This window comes from Lipophrys pholis, assembly GCF_963383615.2.
Source record: "Lipophrys pholis genome assembly, chromosome: 9".
NCBI classification, from domain to species: Eukaryota; Metazoa; Chordata; class Actinopteri; order Blenniiformes; family Blenniidae; genus Lipophrys; species Lipophrys pholis.
In genome coordinates this window covers 25,195,533-25,211,419 of record NC_137639.1, presented here as the reverse complement: position 1 = coordinate 25,211,419, position 15,887 = coordinate 25,195,533, and the positions used below count along the sequence as shown (strand labels likewise).

The 15,887-nt window shown below is 43.8% G+C and overlaps 1 protein-coding gene across 5 annotated transcripts in view; it reads left to right on the top strand.

Moving 5' to 3' along the window:
• Window positions 1–15,887, top strand: part of nbeal2 (neurobeachin-like 2) — a 35,659-nt gene that overhangs the window by 7,936 nt on the left and 11,836 nt on the right. For 2 of the 5 annotated variants that reach the window (XM_080471614.1, XM_080471616.1), the window contains exons 3-30: window positions 64–228; window positions 1,082–1,163; window positions 1,496–1,608; window positions 1,843–1,925; window positions 2,572–2,657; window positions 2,770–3,070; window positions 3,152–3,258; window positions 3,626–3,706; window positions 4,513–4,596; window positions 4,712–4,810; window positions 4,976–5,607; window positions 5,704–5,836; window positions 6,434–6,553; window positions 6,671–7,001; window positions 7,209–7,291; window positions 7,390–7,482; window positions 7,608–7,779; window positions 8,991–9,124; window positions 10,041–10,200; window positions 10,559–10,661; window positions 10,799–10,949; window positions 11,087–11,242; window positions 11,333–11,492; window positions 11,850–11,938; window positions 12,035–12,739; window positions 12,873–13,057; window positions 13,228–13,384; window positions 14,506–14,649. In XM_080471614.1, coding sequence (XP_080327740.1) covers window positions 64–228; window positions 1,082–1,163; window positions 1,496–1,608; window positions 1,843–1,925; window positions 2,572–2,657; window positions 2,770–3,070; window positions 3,152–3,258; window positions 3,626–3,706; window positions 4,513–4,596; window positions 4,712–4,810; window positions 4,976–5,607; window positions 5,704–5,836; window positions 6,434–6,553; window positions 6,671–7,001; window positions 7,209–7,291; window positions 7,390–7,482; window positions 7,608–7,779; window positions 8,991–9,124; window positions 10,041–10,200; window positions 10,559–10,661; window positions 10,799–10,949; window positions 11,087–11,242; window positions 11,333–11,492; window positions 11,850–11,938; window positions 12,035–12,739; window positions 12,873–13,057; window positions 13,228–13,384; window positions 14,506–14,649 — 4,909 coding nt within the window. The remainder of the gene's footprint in view (window positions 1–63; window positions 229–1,081; window positions 1,164–1,495; window positions 1,609–1,842; window positions 1,926–2,571; window positions 2,658–2,769; window positions 3,071–3,151; window positions 3,259–3,625; window positions 3,707–4,512; window positions 4,597–4,711; window positions 4,811–4,975; window positions 5,608–5,703; window positions 5,837–6,433; window positions 6,554–6,670; window positions 7,002–7,208; window positions 7,292–7,389; window positions 7,483–7,607; window positions 7,780–8,990; window positions 9,125–10,040; window positions 10,201–10,558; window positions 10,662–10,798; window positions 10,950–11,086; window positions 11,243–11,332; window positions 11,493–11,849; window positions 11,939–12,034; window positions 12,740–12,872; window positions 13,058–13,227; window positions 13,385–14,505; window positions 14,650–15,887) is intronic. The other 3 variants (XM_080471615.1, XM_080471618.1, XM_080471617.1) reach the window with 3 other exon arrangements.

Sequence of the window (15,887 nt, the reverse complement as noted above, 5' to 3'; positions counted from 1 at the left end):
TGCCATTTCGCCCTTTTTTCTTCGTGTGTGTCTCCGTGTCCTCCTCCACACTCCTTCCTCCAGGCCGGATGAATGCAGCTCGGAGGTGCCGTTACTTCCCAGGGAGGTCCTGGTATTCCTCAGCACTCAGTTATGCCACAGTGCGCAGCATCTCTCCAATCCCCCCGAGCAAAACAGCACCGCCCCTCACCCGTTGCTCCTCATCAAGTTCTTCATCATCGTCTGCAGGTGAGGCCATTACCTGTTGTGTATGTTTACTATAAATAAAATGTTGTATTGTTATTTTATCGAAATATTCTGGCAAACCAGTTGTAGATGTTCTTTAGCATAATAAGAAACATCATTCAGCAAAAGAGGCTTCAGATACATTACTGCGCAAATGTTTTTGGTAGAACTGACAATATAATTATTTTTTTTCAATACAATGCAAAGTAAATGAACAGAAGACGTATAGTATTAAGCGTGACTGCCTTTTGTACCAAACACAACAACATTTTTTCTCTGCACATATTGTATAGACTCTCAGTCATCCAGGTCGTGGTATTCCTGTTTCTTGTCGTAAGATTTTGAAGCCATTTCGCATCTCATCTGAGAGGCGTCGTCAGTTCTCACTGAATAGTTGGGAGGGAAATATTTATTCTGTAGATTCGTTAATGTGCACAAAAGAACCAGGTTTCAGCCACTCCTCTGTGAACCAGCTATTCCACAGCATAAATATTAGCCTCCCGGAATGATCAGTCAGAACTGAAGAAAGTTACACTCTTATCTCGTAAGATAGTTTTCCATGACATTGTTGTATGAGGGAGATTATTGCACTCTGCTGCAGAATGAATGTGGAGCCAATCAGATGATTTCTTGATGAATAGTAGCATTAATTCACATATGCCCTGTATGTCTCCTTTAATCATTCTAGGTTTAGAATGACACTGATGCATTTACCAGAGACTCAATATTACTACTTGAGTCATTGTCTTGAAAAATTTGATCTAATACCAAATTATTTTTTTTCCACTGTTTGAACTTTTCAGCATCAGTTCTTCTTTCTCAATATTAAGCTGCTTGAATGTCTGTTCTCTTGTAGGAATCTGGAGAACATTGACCCGGAGAAGACCCCTAGTTTCGTTTTGGAAACTGTCAAGCTTTTGAGATTCTGTTTGGACCAGGTAAAGACGTTTTCTAAGCAGGATGCAGATTAAAATGATTTATGATGAGCCTCCGCGATTCAGTAAATCCTCCTGAAAAGATTGTTTTTGTGCCATCTCACTAAACTATGCAGAGATACTTTATACAAGTACAGAGACTATGAGCCCACACAGACCTGATCTTATTTATAGTAATTGACATCCTCACCTTGAAGTAACAAAACTAGTTCACTTTGGAGAAAAAAGTGGGTGTGTAGCTGCATTTGTTACCTGCTTTGAACGATGCTAAAAACAATGAATATTTACTGCAGGCGAGTTTGAAATGAGTGTGATCCAAACTTTTATTTGTACAGTTGAAGAAGCGTGAGGATGAGACGCTATCTCTGCAGTCGGTTGTGCAGTATGGCCTCGTACTGTGTGAGAGCCTGTTCGACCCTTATCAGACGTGGAGGAGACGCCTGGCAGGGTGAGTGTGTTGCTTCACCCTACGTGAATGTGTGGGAGGTGGAATTCAGCCACACAAAGACGAGGAAAACTATTATACGCATTGGCTGTCTTGCCCAACCTTTTGTGATGTGTAATACCTGGTCCTGTTGTCTCTAAGCCTTAAAGTCGAGCAGCAGTCTTAGCGGCTGTCGCACACTGGCTCGGTGTGATGTGTGTCGGAGGGTGGCGACTTTAAAGCTTTTGTGTGTTGCAGGGAGGAGGTGAGTTTGCTGGAGAGGAACAAGTATAAGTTCTCCCCACTGGTCATGCCAGAGGAGCTGCCAGCTCTCTTCCATGGTGAGAAACTCCCTTTCAGCTGAACTCTGTCAGGCCACACGTGGTGGACAGAATTCCTGCATTTCCTTTTCTTCTTATAAAAACAAGTAAATGTCCAGTCCTGTTGGCTGATAGGTTCATGTTTGGTACAATACTCCCATCTAATTCAGGTCACAGTCACTAGCCCAAGCCTGTGTAATTATAGCATCCTCTTTGATCAGTGTTTGCTAATCTGTGAGCCATGAGGGAAATAACAGCCGGGGCAAGTTTCAATATGTCCAAATTTTGAGAGGATTATTGCCTGATGCCAAGTTTTAATTGGAAACGTTAAGAGCTAATTGTGTAAGGCCTTTCTAAGCTTAAGCTTTTCTTTTTGACGTAAGTGAATGATTGCAATGGTATTGCAAAGGAAATTCACAGTAGCATTACAGAATGCGCAAATACATTAAATGTTTTGGTCATTTAGCTGCATACCGCAATGCTTTCCTAACTTGGACAAATGCCTTGATGTGAACTGTTACTCAATTCATTACAGAAGGTCCCAACTTGTTTTCAAAGCTGCGAATTTGTTTAAATTGCGTATTAACAGCAATGTTTCCGTTGTAATGTGGTTTAAATGGCGGCACGTGTTACATATTACTTTCTCGCTTTGATTGTCTTGACACAGAAAGCCTACAAGAAAGTGAGAAGATCCCCGAGTTGCTCACTCTCAGACTGGTTCATCTCCTCGGTGCTGTCATCAGTGGAGGAAAGGTCTGTCTCATCAGTGATCATTTCACAGTCTGCAAACAATCCTACCTCCAAGTACAAATGCAAACAGATAACTCAGAGTCATTGTAAGCCTGTTTATGTGTATGTGTTTTAGAAAAATGGCCTTCTGTCCATCAGCACGGACTCTGTTGAGGACCTCTTCTCTGTCCTGCGAGTGTGGTGCTGCCAGACCTCACCGAAACCCAAAGACACCAAACTCCCGCGGCTCACTTTGCAGTGCCTGACAGCGACGATCCATCTCCTGCACACCAGCAGCCCCGTGGAGAGGCAGGTGGAGATCAGGACGATACTGGAGAGCTACTTCCAGCTCCTCAACTGGAACCGTCCTCTCGTCGAGCAGGAGGACAGGCAGAGCTGGGAGGACAGCCTGATCTCGCTCCAAAGTCAAATGCTCAGTAGGTCTCACACAGCTCAGCTGCATTGTAAGATATTAATTGTTTCAGATGTATGATGATGAAGACAATTGTCAATTTTAGCTGCTGTTCCTGAGATCCTGCAGTGTCCTGACAGGCCAGTCCTACAGGCCATCTTCCTCAACAACAACTGCTTTGAACACATCATCAGGCTCATACAGAACAGCAAGGTCAGCCCAAAGAAATGTGCCTCTGTGCTCTGTTGGCTGTTAAATTGAACCGTTCTGATAATAAGCCCTCCTGTCAATCTGTCTGTCACCTTTTTTTTTTTGGTCTATTTTTTTGTCATGTCTATTTCCTATGACATTTGCGGAAATGTCACATGTGCTGCCTAACCTCCTTCTGTCAGTCAGTGTAAAATGTCACAAAAAATGTTTTCGCTCCCCGACACTGCCTTAATATACATGTCGCCCTGCTGCTGTGCAGATATCAGGATCAAAGCCATCGTTGCTACTCGTTTTATATGACTTTTTTTTTTTTCTTCTAATTGTCTTTTGTGTTGCTGTGTGTGCTTGCCTGTGTTTGTATATCCTGTAGCTCTTTCAGAGCAACAGGCGCAGGCCAGAGAGTGAATGTGACCTCACTACACGTTTACTCACAGAGGTCGAAGTGGATCAGGTATTTTCCCTCCAAACTCAGTGTTGCTGTTGGTCTGTCAGCAGGAAACTCAGCCCTCCAGGCATCTGGGTAGCTACACTGAACTATTTTCAACAGGAAGCTTTAAATCAGGAAGTCTCCCTGTCAGTCATTTGTAAATAAAGCAGTTAGCATACCTATACAAGATCATTTCTATAGTTGTGTGTCTGTTATTTGAAATTTCGACTCTTAGTTATTGATATTTTGGGGAATGACTGGCTCATATTATGTGGGTTGATTTACATCAGATCCATCATTGTAAGCTGATTTCCCTGCTGACAACACTGGGCAAGGGGAACATGACGTGTTTTTCATTGTGCATGAAATGTCTGTTTTCTATGCATGTCTATTCTTTTCCTCATATTTTGGCTGCTCTCTTGTGTGACTGGTGGTGCTTGTGTAAAACCATCCTTGCTCATGTCCTGGAGTTTGATGTTGCTTAATTTACAGCCGCGGTTGCGTTCTGCTTCAGTTCTTATTATAGTGGTTGGCTTCAGTTTTTGCATGTTGGGACCCATTGGTAATTAACGAAGAAGTGCTTGTGTGGTGATTGGTACAGCGGCGTACTGACTTTGACCAAGGCTGTGCCAGTCTTTGCAGAGTGGAAATGTTAACAGGCTGTTTTTCATTTTTTTTCCCATGCTCTTTCATTTGGTGTGGGATCTGTGTACTCTGATCATCTGCATTTGAAATTATGCAGTGCACTCATTTGGGGTTCTGATGCCAACTCAAGATGATGTCTATTTTTTAATGATGACAGTAAACTGTACCTCCTTGTTTTGATTTAGGTTTGGGACAAAGAATCGGACAGTATTACAGTTCACGCCCTGGGAGTCCTCACAGCTATAATGAGTAGCTCACCTTCGGCTAAGGTATGCTCAAGATACATATTCTTCCGGTTTTCTTCCAATGTATGGAAGTGTGCCAGCTAGTTATCCCCAACGGAGCAGCTTTCTTCAGCCTATTTCTGTCTGCTCCCCCCCTCAGGAGGTTTTCAAGGAGAGGATCGGCTACTCCCAGCTGTTTGATGTGTTGAAAAGTCAAGGTCAACCCACCAAAAGACTTCTGCAGGAGCTGATGAACATGGTGAAATATACAGTTCGTCATTGTCCCCACTGATCACAGAAAGTCAAGCGCTGCTCCCATTGACGACCTTGGGCCAATTTAAATCTTGTTCATTAATTAACCTAAAAAAGATTCTTATTTGACCCCGTCCACATATCTTCTCTTCATTCTCTGTCTTCTCTCTAGGCTGTGGAGGGCGAACACGCCCATGCTCATCATCTTGGCATTAGCAATGATCAGCCGTTGTTGCTGCTTCTGCAGTGGCTCCCTGACCTGTCGGGTCAGCGGGACCTTCAGCTGCTGGTTGCCCAGTGGCTGGCTACCGTGTGCGGCGGCTCCTTGTCCTGTCGTACCGTCTCTGTGGAAGCAGGCATGGTGGGGGCTTTGCTGCAGGTGCTCTCTCAGCCCCAAAACCTGGACAGGCAGTGCGCTGACGCCCTGCTGGGCCTCCTTCAGGACTTAGGCTCCCTGTGCCTGAGACCCACCGAGCTGAAGAGCCTCTTACTAATCCTCAGGATGGATCAGGACAGCGGTGCGGGGGTCGGCAGGGTCCACCCCTACTGCACTCGCATCATCCGCATGTTGTCGGCCATGGCGGCCAGAGAAGGCCAAGAATGTGCCTTGCAATATTTTGACCTCACGCACCCCATGGCAGGTATTATGGTTCCCACAATCCAGCGCTGGCCAGGCAACGCGTTTGCTTTTCATGCCTGGCTCTGTCTCAACATGGAGTTCCCCAACCATCGCAAACCGTCCATCAGCTCAGTCACAGGAACGCATGACTTCGGCAAAGGACCACGCAGGAAACAGCTCTACAGGTATACGGACGTATATTTATCAGCTAATTTCAGAATTTATATTGACGGCAGCGTATTAAATACTCAACCGAATGCTCTCTTTTTCTTTTGGATAAGTTTCTTCACGGCAAATGGAACTGGGCTCGAGGCTTTCTTCACCATGGATGGTGTGCTGGTAGTGGCTGTTTGCACTAAGAAGGATTACATGGCCGTGGCGCTACCAGAACACCCACTAACCGACTCGGGCTGGGTGAGTGTAGGCAAAGCTATCACCATAAACATCTGCGTCAGTCGTTTTCCAATTTAATATGTTGTAGATCAGAGGTCTGCAACCAGCTGTTGTGGACCTGCATATGGCTCTTTAGCCCCTCTAAAGTGTAGAAAGACTCATGAGTTTCAACTGGCAACAATGGACGTTTACGTGTATGTTGGATAATTGGCGAGAAACTGACAGTAAAAACTGAAATAAAATGTCAACACCTTTAAATATTATGACTGATGATTAAAAAATCCCTCTAAAAAGCTCGACAGAATAATATATTTGGCCTACAGACAATTTTTTCAATTATGTACAAAGCAGGAACAAACATCTGATTTAGTCATTAAAGGTTGCAGACCCCTGGTCTATATTATCACAAAAAATTCAAAATTTTGTAAGTGTTGTTGAATGTGTATATCTGATGCTTACAAAAACAAAGAATCCTGAAGAGATTAATAGGTATAAAGTTTTAGATAATAATAATAATATATAAGTCGGTATTTAAAATGCTACTTTTGGGTGATTAGATACTGAAAAATGTCCAACAATCAAAAACATTTATGTTCTCTCTTATCATTCTGATCCAAGCATTCAGTCGCCATAGTCCACGTACCAGGCCGTCATCTTTTTGGTCAAAACGTTGTCAACATCTACATTGACGGAGAGCAGCGTAAGACTGCTCAGCTTCGCTTTCCCTCTTTCAGTGAGGTAAATCAAACCACAATCTGATTTATTCTGAACAGTTTATATTCTCTCATCGCCAAAAAGTTAGTCCAACATTCTTTGTTTGTTCCCCCTACCCCTCACCGGAATCTGATCCTGCAGCCTTTTACCTCCTGCTGCATCGGCTCAGCAGGCCACCGGACCACTACCACCACCACCTCCCCCAACTTGAACACGTCTGTCTCCCTCAATCCGGCACCGGAGTTTTCCTTCCCTTCGCACGCGCCCACACTCATCCGCTCACAGTCGTTTCCAGCCTCCTTCCAGGGGGGCCGTTGGGGGGGTTTGCCAGACTCGGCGGTGCACACCATCTCCGCAGGGCTGCAGGACACGGAGTGGGGAACACCCACATCCCTGGATGGCCTTCTGGGTACCGCCTTCATCTGCCATGAGGCCCTGCAGCCCGCCCATGCAAAAGCTCTACATGCAGCCGGTAAGGCTCGCTCAGATTTTCATCCACGTCTCACACATTCACTTCAGAGAGTTAGACATAATTCACCAATACATTTTCAATAGAGCCACAAACATTAAAAAAAAAAAAAAAAAAACTCAGTTAAAAGAGAAGCTCATGAAGGCTATTTGTAGACTCAGTAATGTTTGCATATTTCATGACCTATTGGCTTTCTTCTCTTCCTTGCAGGCCCAAACCACGTGCCCCTATTCAAAGCAGACGGAGAGATATCTGATCTCAGCAGCAAGCTGCTACTCTATTACACTCCGCAGGTGACCCCTCTAAAACTCAGGGAAACTTTCATACTGAAAGACATACCAAACAATAGGAACGCAATCTGTTGTAATTAATGTGTGTATGTTTATTTCAGGCATTTAAGATTCAGATTTGTCTGGATCTGGCTCCTAATCACCTGTATGATGGCAGGCTTACAGGACACAGGGTTGTGAACTGGGACATTAAGGTTAGATGGGAGAAATGCTTTTGGCCGGACTTTTATTGTTCATGTCACACCCATCACGTCACATCTTGTAAATGTACCAAAAACACTTCTTTTTTAAAAAATATTCTTCTGCCTTTTCAATGCAGGAGGTTGTGAACGTGGTCGGGGGTATTGGTGTTTTGCTGCCCCTGCTTGAGCAGGTGTGTGAGGCAGAACAAGTCTACAATGGCAGCCAGGAGACCTCAGACTTGCTGGGACCGGAGCTCACCTCCCCCAGAGGCCCTGCTGCCATGCTGCTCCCACTGAACAAATCTGCAGGTCAGCTCCACCATGCCTCCCTTGTACTCTTTCATTGCCACTATTTGCTATAAGAAAACTTGTTCGTAGCTGAGTTGTTGACTTCTGGAAAGGGTGTTTTGAACCCAGAGTAAGCAAAGTGAGTCATCCATTAATCACAAGGGTCATAAATATAGCTAATATAGTATTGTTCAAAAGATCCATGGATGTCTTGCGTACAGTAACTCGGAAGAGATGAAAACAGACACATTCGATATTGTCAGAAGCGAGAGGCAGTAGGCTTGGTTGGAAAGGGGATTATTAACTTTAATTAAAAGTACAGCATCATCACATGTCTGGGAAAGTATTCTAAAAATGTCATCTTTATCTACAAGACCAGATTTTTGTCGTCGTGAAGGCTGCAGAAAGGTGATTTTCACCGCCAGGAGACCAAATTGTGACCAATTTGATAAAAAGTATTAATTATATCCCTCTAAATTTAATGAATATCATGTGTGCTTTTGACCATTTTGATCTTTAAAAAAAAGTCAGTAATGCATTATATTCAGGTCATTTCAACTGGTTCCTGGGGCGCAAAGTAAGGCAATGTGGGCCTTTTTTTGTATTAATGATTGTATTGTTTTGTGGCTCACGTTAGTAAATACAGGTACGCACACAAAAGGAGAACATACAAACTTCACAGTGCATAAACCCAGAATCAAACCAGGAGCTTCTCACTTTGTGGGGGAAATGCTGCTCACTACACTCAGTAGTTCTGCAAAATGATTGAGATGTCATTTGTTGGTAGTGTGAACATAATATACCACTCGTTGAGTTGAGGCAGTGATCTCAAAGGTTGCTTATCTGAAAGCGTGAGTCAACGAAACAAAACTATCTGCATGCGTGTTCGTCAGAAATGTTTAATCATGGCGTTTATACATGCAGGCATTGTGATGTGAATGTACGTTCTGTTTGAGTGTATTATTAACCATGACCTTCAAAGTGATTTCACGTTCTTATTAGTACAAAATGAAAGTCCACACACAGGAAGTGCTAGATAAGCTTAGTAAAGACTGTGAAATCAATGCTAATTGGTCAAATGTTTGAAACTAGGTTCACGACAGTGAAACAAGTAATGAGTTATGACTCATTCTGAGAGATGATAGCATAGTGCTTTGTAATGCACAAACATGACTTTGGGTAGTACAGGATGTCTCAAAAGTTGTCTTGCTCTATTTTTCTTTTTCGCTTAGAGGGCAGACTGGAGAGAAACAGTATCGCTGCCTTCCTGCTGATGGTGAAAAACCTGATTCGTCATCACTCTGTCAATCAGGAGAGCCTGCTGCAATGCCACGGGCCCAGCATCATCGGAGCCATGCTCAGCAAAGTAAGTGGCTCCACTCGTCAGCCCGTTGCAACAAGTGGTGACTAACCGCAAGAATAAGGAGGGCTGATTAGCATCGGAGAGTGAATATCTGACCTTTTTCCATTGTATTGCTGCGGTATAATTGCTGTGTAATGAATGGGTCTGGTGTTGTTGAAACAGCAGTGGCTCTTTCAGAATGACAGTATCAAATGCGTCTGTGGGGGGAAATTATGCGGTTCGTCCGATTGTGTGATATCTTTCTCTCCGAATGACGAACGAGGCAGTCTGCTTCAAAACAGACTAATTGTGCACAACACATTTTGTAACAAACCATCTTAGTCCTGCAAAATATCTTATTTTTCATAAACCGAATTTAATATCTATGATATTTACTGGATTTTAAGCAGATGCAAGTAGTAATTTATATGGTAATCACATATTTCTACCGACATGACTGTTTCTAATAAGTAGTCTTGCCAACTTCTTCTTTGTTGGGAATAAACTACACATTTTCCTTTACTGTAGAAGCATAGCGCTGTATTTGATGCTGAGCCATGTCAAATAAAAACAGCTGCTGTAGTTGTTACTCATTCAGGTACCTTGTGTCGTAAAGGCTCCTCCAGATTCGTGGGAACATAGATCATGTTGTTCTCAGCATATTGCCAGAGATGTGAATCATCAGTGGTTGCAGCCACTGCCACACTGCACTGTTGCAGCTCCGACATGCTGCCAGGATATGTTGCAATGCATGTTCTTAAGGTGGAGCATCCTGTAAGGACACAATGTCCTACCAACCAGAAAAGGTTTCCCATTTGTGACATGGTAAAGATAGAAACGTGTTTGCAGTGAAAGATGATATTTCTTTCACACAGATACATAAACAATTAAAGACGTACTGTGCCGCTGACCCGCCGTGTCCACCTTGTGTTTACTGCAGGTTCCCGGCAGCATGATGGACATGAATGTTTTGATGGCCTGTCAGCTGCTACTGGAGCAGGTTTTCAATGAGGGCAACAGCCCACTTCAACAGCAACTCTACCAGCACCTGCTCTTTAATTTCCGCATTTGGACCAAAAGCCATTTTGCCGTTTGTCTGGGTAAGGCACAAGTACCCCTTCTGTTTCTGAGTAATGCACCTGTGAACCTTTAGATGTCTGCCCAAGCTGTTTGTGGCTCTTTTATGTATGCACACACAAGGCCGCAAAAAAAAAAAAGAATAAAAGCAGGGTCGAACACAATAGAGGGGGTGATAGAGTACATTAATGATTCAGGTTCAGGCTGCGGAAAAGGATTAAAAAGCAAATCTGCGCCCGAAGCGGCTCTTCTGTGCCCTGTTTTGTAAATTACAGCAATTTTTCACCACAACCTCGCATATTGGTTTGGCATTTTTAAATGTCAGCCTGAGGGGAGTTGACCAAAGTACTTTTTTTTCTTCTTCTTCTCCTTCTTCCAAAGCACATGTGCAATACCTGATGTCTGTGATAAACAAAAACAAGCAGCGGCTGAAGAGGAGGTACGGCGTCCAGTACATTTTGGATACCATTCGGACGTACTACAGGTAAAACCAGTATGAAATGAGGACACCGAAGAGTGAATTCAGACGTGATTATAATAACTCAACTGCAGTTTTAAACACTCGTGCCTTGCTCCCATTTGTTTGATGTCCTTCTCTTTTGTTTATGTCGGTTGTCTCAGTGCGGAGAAAGATGGCAGCTCTCTGTCTGACGAGAAGCAGACGATTCAGACGTCTCTGTTCACGTTGCTGAAAGATTTCCTCAAATCTCCAGCAACAGAGGAGCTTCACAGCCTCCTGGGTTACATTGTGACTGTAAGAGAGGAGCAGCAGGTAATACTAATGTGTTTTATGGCTGTATCTCCTTTACCATTCACACTTTCTTTTTAATTTATTCTCATTGTTGGCAAGTCTAAGCCTTCAAACTTGTCCCAATTTAACTTTTTCATATTTCCTGTGTTCACACTCAGGTGGTGAGCGCCCTGGACGTGCTCTACGAGCTCCTGAGGAGCAGCCCTCCTCGTGAGCAGGTGCAGGTCGTTCTGCTGGACTGGGGCGTGGAGCAGCTCTACAGTCTGCTGCTCACTTCAAGCTTTGGGGATGAGGCCAGAGAGAGAGTCTTCAGGGTGAGAACTCCCTCAACCTCCCTCCTTATTTGCCTTTTTTTTAAATGTAAATTAGAAACAAACTCACAAACTTCCGCTGTCATCTTGCAGGTTTTGTACAAAATCCTCAAGAGCGAGCGAGTGTCTGAACGCAACAAGCAGCGCATCAAATTGAAGGATTTTGGTTATCTTGGCCTTGTTTGTTTTCTCGAAGACATTCCTGTAACCATGACAACTGTTCGCTGTCTGTATGAGCAGGTCCTCGCTACAGGTAATAACACAAGGACCATTCATCCATCTTCTATACTTCCTATCCCAGCTTTCAGTGACGTTACGCAAGAGGCAGGGTAGATCCAGGACACGTTTCCAGTCCGTTACAGAGTACACACACACAGAGAGATAGTCACGCACATTTGTCGATAGTCACGCATGATTTTTTGAACTGTGGGAGAAAACCGCCACCGGGAAAGGCCCCTAAGCCACAAATCAAAGTGGGAATATTGTCACTAAGTGGCCACCACATCACCACGCAGCCCAACATAAAAACAGGCTTTTATAATTAAAAAGAAAATGATTTAACACTGTTTTTACAAGCTTTTGACAACCGTGCATTGCTGCTGCCTTCCAGATGCGAGTCCTAATTTCCGAGACCTCCTGGCTGTGGTTTGCCTGTCCCATCGCGCTGACCTCTCTGTCCGATTGGACGTCTGCCGCAAGGTCAGTGTCCTTACAAAATGAATCCACTGACATACTGATGAAAATCAGTCAACACAGTCTCTCACTTTCCGCTCTATAAAAAAAAAATCATTCCAGCTTTTCCATCTGATCCACTCCAACGAGGACTGCGTCAAGCAGCTTGCGAAGCAGCCCGGCTGGCAGGACGTTCTCACCAAACTCTATGTGAAAGAGTCCTACGCCGCCAGCATCGCCGACTCCGGCACCCACAGCTCCCCCGACCCGGGCTACCGGCCTCCGCTGCGTCGAGACAAGGCCCTGGTCATAGACGACGCACACACGGACATCTTCCTCAGTTACCGCAACTCGCAGGACATCGAGGACGAGGATGAGGAGGACGACGGTGGCCAGCGGGACGTCTCTGAGGGATTCTCTGACTTGTCTCAGTCGCCTTCCAGTGGAGGTGGAGCAACGCTAAAAAACTTTACCGGCTCCATTCATTTTAAGTCGTTTGACTCGGCGGATCAGGAGAGCCGCTCGTCCACCATCTCCAATGTGGTTGATGTCGCTATGTCCGACCCCGACGAGGATGGCAGAGACTACCAGCCGCTGTCTCCGTTCGGTACATCACCCTTTGAGTTGGACTTGGGTAGCATGGGAGAGACGGGCTGTCACACTCCTGCAGGAAGTCTGACAAACACACCGTCTCCTTTAGAGCAAGGCAAACCATTCCCGCCACTCAGACCCAGAAAGAGCTCCAGTTTGTCGAACGTGCTGGATGGCATCAGCTTCGGGACAGACCCTCCGACTGGAGACACGATCTCCAATACGTCCAACCCACAGGTTTGGCTGCTATTTCCAGTCTGATCACACTTGACATCACAAGCTCAGTCGAGACTTTAAAATGAATGAACGATACCTTCTGATAAGACATTTTGAAGTGCTCTTTTTCCACCACATGCTCTTTGCATTACAGCAGACCCCCGAGGAGGAGTTGTGCAACCTGCTAACCAACATCGTCTTCTCGGTGTTGTGGAGCGGCAGCGGGGCGGAGGGAGCAGAGGATGTGGTTTGGAGAGAAAGAGGACAAGTGTTTTCTGTTCTCACCAAACTGGGCTCCTCCTGCCAGCTGGTCCGGCCTCCTGACGACATCAAACGCAGGTCAGTTACATTGATTTCAACATTTACTTCCCTTCAGAGAACAAACGCTTTGATTCAGCAAATGAAGTAACATGAACCACACCTTCATCCGTTTTTCGCCCTTTGTTTAAAGTATCCATAAATATATCAGTGACGTGGCCATCGTTTCTTTTCTTTGTTTTCTGTGACAGTCTTTTGGAGATGATGCTGGAGTCGTCTCTGTCAGATCTGAGAGATGCCCAGGGGGTATCTCTGCCTTTTTGCCCCAGTCTGGTTCGACTCCTCAGGCTGCTGCAGGACTTTCTCTTTGCTGAGGGTACAGACAACCAAACACTGTGGAGTGAAAAGGTACATCGCCTGATTTCCATGCACTGCTGTCACTTTTTATGTGGCCTTATATTGATCCCATCATTGAAAAGAGGAGGGATCCTTCTCAATAAAGTTTGGTTGTGAAAATACCAGAGAAGATGTAAGGTTTTAAGTCCAGAAATCTGTTGAACATAAAAAAATCTGAAGGGACCAAACTGAACAAAAAGCAAATACAATGGCATGACTGCAGTAAAACTTAATCACACACACCAAGTGGAAGCCCCAAAATGTCAACTTAATAGATTTAATTTCCTCTTCCTCTATTTGAATGTTTTCAGTAAACTTGATCTTGTGTGTGCAGCAACAGTCCGATCAAAAATACTGTGTTGAAGTACTTTATGGGCCAATCGGTTAGTACCATCAGATAGCTCATGTCTAAAGTACAAGATATACACCTGATATATGAAATTTACTTATGAAAATCAAATTACTTCATTTCGTAATGGTCATATTTAAGAATTCTTGGTACAATGCGGGCCAGGCAGTAATTGGTGTCTGCAAACACTTTTCTCGGTTTAAATAATTGATGAATTACTAAAGCTCAGATCTCAGTACAGCTTTTCGTTCCCCTCATAAGCTGCTTTTGCTGAAAAGCATTGAATTAGCTTTCTACTGTTGACTGAGCTGCTGACCACAGAAATTCATTTGGCTGTGAAGTCCCTGTCGGGTATTATTTAAAAACCTATCGGAAAACTTCATGTTGAAGATTAATTTAAAAGTATCCATTATAAATTAGAGGTTAGTGTTTTCTATCTATTACTTCTTCATTTCAGCACACAAGTAAAGGAAATATTGAAGCCAATATCGGAGCCGTGACTTTCTGAAATGCTAAATACAAAGCGGAGGAATTTGGGTGTGTCTGTCAAATGTTGTCAGTTACTTCCTCAAACATCAGGATAAATATTTCTTGTTTGTGTTTTCCCGGAAGGTTTGGAGTCACGGCTGGGTGTAGGTAGCAACTGAATAACTTTTTAAATGCAGGCTTGGTTGCATTTAATGTACTGAATGGCTTCATGCTCAACTTGAGAGGCCAAGGTGTGGAAACAGGTCGGGCCTTTTTGCACGAGTCCCTTTGTTGACTGCTTGTTGTTGCATTGCAGATTTTCGAAGGGGTGGTGAACCTGCTGGACAGGTTGCAGGCCTGGCATAGCACCCCTGGCAGCCCAGGAAACACCGAGCTCAAAGAAATGGCTCAGATTGGCCTTCGCATCATCACGGGATATATCCAGCAGCAGCACTCGCAGGTCGGCAGAACCCACAACTCCAGCTGTCGAGTATCTCAACAAGTCAACTTTTCCTCAGATTTCACATCCTCGGCCGTCATCAAGATTGAAAGCAGCATCAAATAATTTAAAAGCGATACACAGTATTTATTTAGCTTGATAAGTGCACCTCAGATAAAGTCAGTTTTGAAATACCAGGCCTTCTATGGGTTTCTTTTCAAAGACATTGCAGTCATTCCTCGTAGGGAGTGTTTCTGTATGAAAGGGCAGCTCGTCTCTGAGTTATGGCTGCCGCCACTGCTCTTGATGTCGAATTGTGGGATCCAATGAGCAACCACAAGTGAACTGGAGGGTTTTCGACACATGCTGTAGAATCTGTTCATCTCCCCCCTAAAGACATTTGTTTCAGTGATGAATGAACCTAATTGCACACTGCACACACCCTGATCACTACTGTCGGAAGAAAAAACTGCCTGAGGCGGCTGTTGCTGAGTCAATTCAACAAATAAACCAAAATGGGACAAAGCTTTAAGTTTAGGGTTGATGTTTCATCTTCCTATTATATAATTAAGACTTTATTGAATATTATACACTTTTATACATTTGTAGTGAGTGTGTGTGTTGCTTTGTAGTTTTTCAAACTTGAATGGATTATTCTAGGACACTAGGTTTTAAAGTGTCAAATGTTTTTTCTCAGTTGAATGCTGAACTTCCCAATGTTTTTCATATAATACATATAGTTAACAGTTGTGTACAGCCATAACAAAACACAAGTACTCTGGTTTTATTTAATGCTGTCAATTGGAAATGTTTTTATACTGTGACAGTCACACTTAAGGTTTCCACACTAAAACTTGTTGTATAATTTTGATTCATGTCTTTTCTGCCTTTGCATTCAGTTTTACGACTGTCTGCCAGTAGAATAATCAATAGTTTTATAAAGTCGTCGTCCTCAGACACCCTGATTTCTTCCTGCTTCCTCCACGCTGTGAAAGCCACTGTTCTAGAAAGATCATTGTACTGAAAAGGCCAGTGTTTCACCCCTGATGAGCCCTGAAAGAACATTTATTATTTAGGTTATTTACTTTCAGTCTTGTGTCAGTTGTAAGTTAATCCCACCTGAGCAAAATATTGAACCGACATCATAAAATACTTTTACCAGAATGACGATGTTCTCATGGTAATTTCCATTAATTCATAATTTTTGCAGATTTTCTTGTTATATGAGCTATTCCTTGTGATAGTAAGAAGCAAACACT